The sequence below is a fragment of the Solanum pennellii genome, chromosome 3 (genome assembly GCF_001406875.1).
Source record: "Solanum pennellii chromosome 3, SPENNV200".
NCBI lineage: Eukaryota > Viridiplantae > Streptophyta > Magnoliopsida > Solanales > Solanaceae > Solanum > Solanum pennellii.
In genome coordinates, this window is record NC_028639.1 from 73,545,586 (window position 1) to 73,556,011 (window position 10,426).

Below are 10,426 nucleotides of genomic sequence, written 5' to 3' on the forward strand. Positions count from 1 at the left end.
AAGGGGTAACATATGACTTAAGCTATAATACTAGATAAGAAGAGATATAGATGAGATTAGTTACGAAGAGATAGATTATGATGAGATTAATCACTTATGCGAGATTATTTTTTACGAAGTATTTAATTATTATATTTAAAATAATATATCTTACATAAATTTTAAAAATGATTTATATGTTTACAAAAATATCCATCACGAATGTGAAAATATTGATGTATGAAAAGAGTTTTAAAGAGATACTTTTGTCATTTATTTATTGTATTCCGAGATAAGTTAGTAGATTTTGAATTTTTGTAAGACCCTACAAGACGTGTTCAAGTTGAGTTGAGACTCTACAAGGTGTGTTCAATTTCAATTAGAATTCTTGGAGGCTACTCAACTCTAAACCCTAATTCATTACCTCTATATAAATGGTACTACATTTCTTTAAAAAGGCATCTCAAAAATTTCATAAAGAAATCGAAATCTCAAAAATTTCATAAAGAAATTGCAAATATCTCATATTTTACAAACTCATCGAATATTCATAAAGATATCAAATTCAAATCATATTAAATACGTCACTAACGCCCATCAATTTATGAATATCAAGTCCAAATCATACTAATTTGAGAAATACGCAACTATCCAAATCATACTAATTTGAGAAATACGCAACTAACGGCCCTCGAAGTATGTAGATGAAGTCCAAATAATTCTAGCTTGAGAAATTCGCCAATAACGACCTGCAAATTATGTAGATCAAGTCCAAATCATCCGCAAATTATGTAGATCAAGTCAAAATCCTAAGTCGAGAAATACGTCACAAACAACCCACGAATTATGGAGAAACATCATATGAGAAAAGAATTAAGGGATAAACGAAATTTCACCTGCAATCTTGATGAATAAAATTATGTTTCTTCTTTTTTTTGTGATTTTAATTTATTTTCTATCACTTTAAAATTTATTGCATACAAAGTCATCTCGAGATCACTACACCATCCAAGTAAAAGGATAACTTATTTTGATATTAATTATTAATCTCGAAATAAGTTATCTCAAACTTACTAAGTAGACGACAAATTAAGTTACATTACTTCCTCCGTTTAAAAAAGGATAGCCTAGTTTGACTTGGAACGAAGTTCAAGAAAAAAAAGAAGAATTTTTAATCTTGCAGTTCTAAATTAAATTTATGTCAAATATATCAAAATGCCCTCTAATTTTGTAATCTTAAACATATAATGTGGAATGTTAAAGTTAAACCGAGGAAATATTATTTAATCATAGGACTATTAGGTGTCACCTCATGACCCCTGATAGGAGTTACATATATTGATACATGCCTTTTTTCTTGCATTTGATAAAATGCAGGTGCTTCTACCCCATTATTATTTTGTCTGTAGAACCAAACAAATTTTAATCATTTTCCTCCATTTTATTTCTCCTTTGATCCTCAATTCCTCTTGTTTGCTAATCTCCAGTAAGTGAGAAGATGAAGGAAGAGATGGCAGAGTATGTTCCTCTATCTCAAATGGAGGATTCAGAGAAGCAAAATTCTTCTCTGATTCCAATTAAAAGTAGAAAAAAGGGTGGATTAATTACCATTCCTTTTATCATAGGTACTGAACTATTTCAAATATTTTTTGTTGTGTTTTGTAATTAAGTTAAGTTTTATTTTTGAATTGTTACAGCAAATGAAGCACTGGAGAGTGTGGCGAGCTATGGGCTTTTACCAAATATGACATTTTATCTGATGAGAGAATACAGGATGGACATTACTACAACTCAAAATCTTCTATTTTTCTGGTCAGCTGCTACCAATTTTTTGCCTATTGTTGGAGCTGTTGTTGCTGATTCATATTTAGGTCGGTTCCTCACTATTGGCCTTGGTTCCATCTTCAGTTTCATGGTAATATAACTTTTCACTTATACGTTCTTATTTCATCTTATAAATAAAAAAAAAATAAAAATTAACATTTTTTTTGAAATAATAATATTATTTTTTGAGATTATCTCTATATTTTTGCATAAAAATAAATTGATGAAAGTTTTCTGAATGACGTAATACTCACTTTTATCTTTTAATGTAACTCAATTCGAAAAAGAGACTCGTAACATCACTAAAAAAATGTTAAAACTCGACAAACTTTGTGGGGATGTCAACGATTCTTTAAATGAAAACTAACAAAATTTTGTCGGATATTTTTCATACACAAAATACAGAAATAACTCTCAAAAAGAATTATCTTTTTTTTAAAAAAAAAATAATGTTCGTTCGTAAAATTCGTATTTTTCTTCACTAAAATTACACATGTCGATTTTAAAAATAAAAAATTACAAATGAAGAATATAAATAAAAATAAAATATTCGTGAAAATTACAAGATTACAAATTACAATTGAAAATAAAATAAAGAAATAAAAATCTTTCTAGCTGAGACACGAATATCTCGATCTCTTTAAAAAGATTCAAGCCGACTATAACACATTTTTTACTGGTCCGATAATAGTCCTTCTTGACTTGTCTCCTCCTAGATACAACTTCATAATCTCAAAGTTTAACTCAACAAATTCTTAACAAGAGTTAAGTTCAAAACTCTACAAAAAGAACATATTACTTTAACTAATAAGAACTCTATTTTTGACTAACTTTATGCACTCTATATTTTTTATGAGGGAGTCTTTAAGTAATGAATATGAAGATAATAAGGTAGTAAGTAGTGAAGATAAATAGCCTCAAAGTTATCAAAATTACAAGGTATAATGAAAAAATGAAGAATGAGAATAAAGAACGAATGAAGGAGAAGTAATGGTCACCAACGCGAATAAGAAACTACCGCCCTACGTTACAAGTTACAACTAGGGGTGTCAAATGTGCTGGTTGACTTGAAATTGGAAATACTAAAATGGGTTTAATAGATATCGGGGTTGGGTCTTGACCCGCCCAAGTTTACTTTTGGTTCAAATGGGTTGGACTCAAATGGGCTAAAAAACGGATTGGGTCTTGACGCACCCAATTTGACTCGATTAATCTCAATAATTTACTATATTGATATTTAACTTTTATAATCACAATTTGAATTTTCACTCAAGATTTTTTTGATAAAAACTAGCAAATTGATAGATAAACTCTAAAAGATATTAAATAGATAATAATTCATACCTTCAGTATAGAAACATATCTTCATAACAAGTTTTAAACGGATTGAAATTAGAAATTGAATTGGCTCAATTGACAATTCTCTTCAAATTGATTAAGCTTGAATGTGTTAAGATTGAACCCAATCAAATTATCTTAAACCCCACCTTTGAATTCTGAACAAATTAAGCGAATACCTATATTTAAATTCATTTTTGACACCTCTACTTACAACAATAAATGAGGGCTAACTCACGATCAATAATAGCCCACTAACGGTTAAAAAGAATAGCAACCAAGAAGATTGGAAATGCGGCATCTTTGTACTCCATTATAAGCAAATTAATACATAAAATACTAATATTAAAATGAAAAATCAACAATCTCCCACTAATTTTAATATTTATTAAGATAGTTTATCAGTTAAAGAAAGATTACGCATAATGAAAATGTGCTCCTTGTGCTATTCTGATTTTATTAATGCTTTTGAAAATAAGCTTAATTTTTATTAGAAATGACCTACTAAAATTTATCGAAAAATCTCATATACTTTAACACTCCATCCAAATGAGCTACAAATTTTCATTAACAGTTTTATAAGTGTTTTTATGGGATTTAATATTATGGAACCACAACTTGTCTACTTTAAATAAATTATTAGAAGATGCGTTAGTTTTGTCCTTTATGATGACAATCTTTATTGATCTTTTTTTTACTTCATTAGAAGTGTTCTTTTTAAGAACTTTTCTAATTGAATTATAATATATTTCTGAAGAAAATGCTAATTTTATTTTATAATTCACCTGTTTTAACTTGTTCAATTTTAACTTTTTATTTTTTATTTTTGATAAGTCAGAAAAAAATATTTTTTTTCTATTATACTCACAATTTATTTAGAGAGTTAATGTTTTTTAGAAAGATAAAACCTTTTCAATGAGTAAACTAACTTTGGAATTCGATTAATTAATAAGCGTAAAATGATAAATTTATTATGTCAATTATTATTTTTTTAATAGATGTGTCAAGCTAAAACTGAACAAGCAAATAAAGAGAGAGGAGAGTATACTGATTTAGAATTTCCTAATCGTGATTTGTGACATTATAATTATCAGCATGCGTTATTACAGTCAGAGGATCCAATGGTGGTTAAGTTATGAAAATAGTACTGTCCTTATTATCCTAATTGCTGCTACAAATATTTATTTCTAAGATAACTAATTAAACCACCACTTTTTTAATTAGTAAAGGGAACATTTGAGCAATGATAAAGTTAGCTTTGTCTGAGTGATCTGTATGATTTATAGGTCACTGTAAAATCAACCACGGAAGCTTGGCCGATGGTAAGTATTTGTTAGTAATTCCAGTGTCTTTTTGCAAGTGTGCACCCGGAAAATAGGTTCAGTTGGACGTGTTAACTATACAGTATATGTGACTATTCCCATAAGACAAGAGGAACTTACCTAATTTTAACACTTGAATGCCCTGTTGTTACAGGGAACTGTAGTGTTGTGGTTAACAGCAATGATTCCGAGAGCAAGGCCTCCGCCTTGTAATCAATCAGGACAGGCTTGTAAATCTACAACGACATCACAATACATGCTCTTGGTTTTCTCATTTCTGCTCATGTCAATTGGTGCTGGAGGTATAAGATCGTCTTCTTTAGCATTTGGTGCTAACCAGTTAGACAAGGGAGATAATAATCCCAACAAGTATAAGATGATGGAGAGCTTCTTTACCTGGTATTATACTTTATGCGTAGCTTCTGTTTTGATTGCCCTGACGGGCATCGTTTACCTACAAGACAGACTGGGGTGGAAAGTAGGTTTTGGAGTTCCTGCCATCCTCATGTTCTTATCCGCTCTGTCTTTCTACCTTGCCTCTCCATTTTATATCAAGCCAAAGGTTCGCTCAAATGTGTTTGCCAGCTTTATACAAGTAATTGTCGTTGCCTGCAAGAATAGGGAACTACATTACCCCAATCAGAACTCTGATTATCATCACAAGAATGGTTCAGGACATCAAGTGCCAACGGAGAAATTGAGATTCTTAAACAAAGCTTGCATCATTAAAAGACCTGAAGATGTTAAGCCAAATGGAGTTGCAGCCAATCCATGGAACCTTTGCACAGTGGAGCAAGTTGAGGAGCTAAAAGCCCTCATTAGAGTCTTGCCATTGTGGTCAACGGGGATCATGATATCAATAAACATGAGCCAAAGTTCATTCCCTTTATTACAAGCTCAATCCATGGATAGACATCTAACTAAAGGGTTTGAAATTCCAGCAGGATCATTTGGGATGTTTATGATGATTGCATTAACAATTTGGGTTTTTCTCTATGACCGAGTGATGCTTCCATTGGCATCAAAGATAAAAGGAAGACCAGTTCGTCTAAAACCTATAGTCAGAATGGGAATTGGCATATTTGTCTCTTGCATGTCCATGGTAGTCTCTGGTATTATTGAACATGTTCGACGAAGAAAAGCAATCTATCAAGGGCTGTTGAACAACTCGCAGGGTTTGGTGGAGATGTCAGCATTGTGGCTCATAATACCAAACTGTTTAAATGGGATAGCAGAGGCATTCAGCTCGATCGGCTCCACAGAGTTCTATTATTCGGAGTTACCAAGGAGTATGTCAAGTATTGCATCAGCTCTTTTAGGATTGGGAATGGCAGTGGCAAGTCTTTTAGCAAGTGTGATTTTGAGTGCTGCGGATAAGTACACCAAAGGAGAAGGGAAAGAAAGTTGGGTTTCAAGCAATATCAACAAGGGACACTATGAGTATTACTACTGGTTTCTTGCTCTATTGACAGCTTTCAATCTGATTTATTTTGTGGCTTGTTGCTGGCATTATGGAACCTCTGTTGAAGTTGACATCACTATCAAAATGATGGAGCTTAGTGATGATGATGACTGATTAGTTTTGCCAAATTCGTTCTTTTGGGCCCCAAAAAATTCAGGATGATTTGACAAGTATGCTTATTACATTTATTTAACTAGTTTCTGGGAATGTGCGTTATCATTCACCTCAAAAAACTTGATAAAATGTTTGTATTGTAAATAATAAATTAGAATGTACATATATTATTCGACTTTCTTTGTACTATAAAGATTAAATCAAAACATATATAAGAGAAATTAACAACTTTTAAGTTGAAGCTAAAATATATCGCAAACTTGATGCTGCCTTACAGACATATATATATGTATAAAGTGTTTATTTCATAAAATTAACTATTTTGCATGAAGTTAGTTAGTTCTTGCATAAAGATTTTGTGTCAAATTAATTCAGAAAACAAGGAGAAATACCTTATAAGGGACAAGCTTAGTGCAGGCTTCAATTCCTCAGCTTGTTTTCTTCTGAACTCAGCTAGAGTTAGGAAAAACAATTGCATACACCACTTCACCATAGTCTTTCTCAGGTAATCCTAACACACAACAATCTGATATAGCCGAATGTTGTGGAACAGAAATGTCTTTATTCAAAATCAAATGTTTGGCACTGAGACTTCTTTTTGTTTTCTTTCAGAAAGATAATTCTCAGGAAAAAAGTCTAAATGCGATGGGAATTTCAGAGAGTAGTTTATATTATAGTAGATGGATAAACAACAACCTCTAACAGAACTGCTTCAACTTCTAATGCTGATAACTTGTATCCACCGATCATAATATCAGCATTGGTCCCTGAAAAAAAAGAAAACAATGAACCTTTTTCCTCCAACCGATATAGGTTAAAAAGCGAAAGACATCATGATGTCAAAGCTTTATAAATTGAAAATAAAATAAAATTGGATGATATATAGTTAAAACACAGTTACATAGATATTACCAGTCCAACAAATTTGAGGTAACATAGGTGTCATTTTCAGTGATTTACCTCAGATGTTGCAGAAAGAAGTCCTGGAAATATTTTTTCTCATTAAAAAAGATTCAGAAGGAGAATGAGGCGAGAATATGCATTTGCATAATCTCTTGTAAACAACGATATTGTATCGGCAGATGATAGTCAGAATATCGATTGGTATCGAAAGAAGTATCAATGAACATATCCATCAGCAAGCTCTAACTTTTTTAAGGACAACAGAATAGGAGACTGTGTAGCATCCAAAGGAATCCTTGGTCCAACAGAGTGTGCAGTGTGAGATATTCGCAAACAAAACAGATTGTATTGTACACAAAGAATGCAGAATAGTTGTCATAGATGCAAATATCTAACAAACTCTATTAAGAGGTTAATAGTGGGACCAGCAAAGAGGGAAAGAAATGCAACCTTTCACACAGTATTAAGGANTTGAATGGTAGTTGCATATTATTTTTTCTTTTCATTAATGGCCATGTGGGGTTGAGAAAAAGTCCTAACTAATTAATTTTCATCAATTATAATAATGAGTACAATACATTATTAATAACTTCAAATATTTGATTGAAAAATTAGTTAACTTTTGAAATATTACTTATGCCAATTAAATCATGAAAGATAGTTAATATTAATTATTTGGAATAAACGTAAAATGCATTATAAATGATAAAATTAACAATTTAAAATATTATAACTTTGTTTGAGTCTCAAATTTTTATATGTATCACATAAATAAAGACGAACATATTACTTTAAAAGTACTATAAATTACAATACTCAATAATTTAAAATATTTAAAAATCAGAAAGAGATTTGGTTAACCCTCTTAATTTTATAAATGTCATGCCATAGTATCTAATCTAATATAATACTAGGTTTAAGTTATCGATGCCTACTTAAAGTTGAATGTACATTTTATTTGGACATCTCAACTAAAGTTTGTACTTAGTGTGTCAAAAATGAACCCAAACGTAGGTAACCCGTCCAAAATTTTAATGGTTGGGACTCAAAATAATTTGAATTTGCTACAATCTCAACTCATTCAAGNTACTCCAAAATTTTAATGGTTGGGACTCAAAATAATTTGAATTTGCTACAATCTCAACTCATTCAAGCCTAAATCATTTTAAGAGAGTCCTCAATTGAGTTCAATTCAATCTCCAATTTTAATCATTTTAAAAACTTTTTACAAAGATATGTTCCTATATTAAATGTATGAATTATTATCTATTTAACATTTTTAGGATTTATCTATCCATTCTTTACTTTTTTTTAAAAAAAAATCTTGAGCGGAAATTTGTATTGTGATTATAAAATATCAATATGTTAAAATTATTAAAATCAATCGGATCAAATAGGCGGGTCAAGACTCAATCCGTTTTAAGCCCATTTGAGCATAAAATAAACTTGAGCTATCGATTTATTCATTTTAATATCTCCAATTTCAACTTAACCTGCCCATTTGGCACCCCTGCTCGAACCTATAGAACACTTTATTTGTTTATGAATCCTTCTTCTTAGACACAAAATGTTAATATAATGAAAAAAAAAGTGTATTCCATACTCGTTGAGTACGTATAGCAATTAAAAATAATTTTTTTATTTTCCAGCTTATACACTTAAACAATATTAAAAAGAGAAAAATAAAAAATAAAAAATAAAAAATAAAAAATAAAAAATAAATCTTCTTCACTGCAGGTCTCTCTCTTTCTCTCACCCTTATATATTCTTCTTTTGCTTTTACTTTTTTTTTCCAAATATTCTAGTAAAATTTCATTTTTTCTGATAAAACTAATACAAATTGGTTATTTTCTTAGGCAAAAAGCGTCGTTGTTTTTATATATAATTATGATGATAAATGATTATTAGCGGATAGAAAATAAAGCCATAATGGGTGAAAGTCTTTGAAAGAGTAGCAGATTTTGACGAAGAAGAAGGGGCAGGGGGGTTGATTGAAAATATTTTTTTTCTTTTAATTTTTTTTTAATTGTCGTGTGTCATTATTTTATTGATCTATCTTGTTATGTATTTGTGTTTGAGACGCCCACATTTGTATTTGAACATATTTTCATTTTGTGTTTAATAGATAGAAATTTATTAAAATTGAAGTGTTCAATAGATATAAGCTAAGTTAAGGTGTATAACTAAAATATGAGGACAATTTTAAGGGGTAACATATGACTTAAGCTATAATACTAGATAAGAAGAGATATAGATGAGATTAGTTACGAAGAGATAGATTATGATGAGATTAATCACTTATGCGAGATTATTTTTTACGAAGTATTTAATTATTATATTTAAAATAATATATCTTACATAAATTTTAAAAATGATTTATATGTTTACAAAAATATCCATCACGAATGTGAAAATATTGATGTATGAAAAGAGTTTTAAAGAGATACTTTTGTCATTTATTTATTGTATTCCGAGATAAGTTAGTAGATTTTGAATTTTTGTAAGACCCTACAAGACGTGTTCAAGTTGAGTTGAGACTCTACAAGGTGTGTTCAATTTCAATTAGAATTCTTGGAGGCTACTCAACTCTAAACCCTAATTCATTACCTCTATATAAATGGTACTACATTTCTTTAAAAAGGCATCTCAAAAATTTCATAAAGAAATCGAAATCTCAAAAATTTCATAAAGAAATTGCAAATATCTCATATTTTACAAACTCATCGAATATTCATAAAGATATCAAATTCAAATCATATTAAATACGTCACTAACGCCCATCAATTTATGAATATCAAGTCCAAATCATACTAATTTGAGAAATACGCAACTATCCAAATCATACTAATTTGAGAAATACGCAACTAACGGCCCTCGAAGTATGTAGATGAAGTCCAAATAATTCTAGCTTGAGAAATTCGCCAATAACGACCTGCAAATTATGTAGATCAAGTCCAAATCATCCGCAAATTATGTAGATCAAGTCAAAATCCTAAGTCGAGAAATACGTCACAAACAACCCACGAATTATGGAGAAACATCATATGAGAAAAGAATTAAGGGATAAACGAAATTTCACCTGCAATCTTGATGAATAAAATTATGTTTCTTCTTTTTTTTGTGATTTTAATTTATTTTCTATCACTTTAAAATTTATTGCATACAAAGTCATCTCGAGATCACTACACCATCCAAGTAAAAGGATAACTTATTTTGATATTAATTATTAATCTCGAAATAAGTTATCTCAAACTTACTAAGTAGACGACAAATTAAGTTACATTACTTCCTCCGTTTAAAAAAGGATAGCCTAGTTTGACTTGGAACGAAGTTCAAGAAAAAAAAGAAGAATTTTTAATCTTGCAGTTCTAAATTAAATTTATGTCAAATATATCAAAATGCCCTCTAATTTTGTAATCTTAAACATATAATGTGGAATGTTAAAGTTAAACCGAGGAAATATTATTTAATCATAGGACTATTA

General features: G+C 30.0%; 1 protein-coding gene across 3 annotated transcripts; it reads left to right on the forward strand.

Moving 5' to 3' along the window:
- The first annotated feature begins 1,280 nt into the window (after positions 1-1,280).
- On the forward strand, positions 1,281-6,214 carry LOC107012272 (protein NRT1/ PTR FAMILY 1.2-like). 3 transcript variants are annotated; one of them, XM_015212068.2, is made up of 4 exons: positions 1,281-1,604; positions 1,677-1,894; positions 4,428-4,463; positions 4,618-6,214. In XM_015212068.2, the coding sequence occupies exons 1-4, from the start codon at positions 1,478-1,480 to the stop codon at positions 6,037-6,039; spliced, it is 1,803 nt and encodes a 600-aa protein (XP_015067554.1). In that variant the 5' UTR covers positions 1,281-1,477; the 3' UTR covers positions 6,040-6,214. The 3 variants fall into 3 exon arrangements, with proteins under 3 accessions (XP_015067554.1, XP_015067556.1, XP_015067555.1); XM_015212070.2 differs by having other exon boundaries at positions 1,282-1,497; XM_015212069.2 differs by lacking the exon at positions 4,428-4,463 and having other exon boundaries at positions 1,282-1,604.
- Positions 6,215-10,426: the final 4,212 nt, after the last annotated feature.

Excerpts from the sequence above, each read along its gene's own strand:
- LOC107012272 (XM_015212068.2), top strand. The coding sequence starts at position 1,478 with ATGAAGGAAGAGATGGCAGAGTATGTTCCTCTATCTCAAATGGAGGAT. Across the intron at positions 1,605-1,676 it reads TACCATTCCTTTTATCATAG|CAAATGAAGCACTGGAGAGT; the intron begins GTACTGAACTAT and ends GAATTGTTACAG. Across the intron at positions 1,895-4,427 it reads GTTCCATCTTCAGTTTCATG|GTCACTGTAAAATCAACCAC; the intron begins GTAATATAACTT and ends TATGATTTATAG.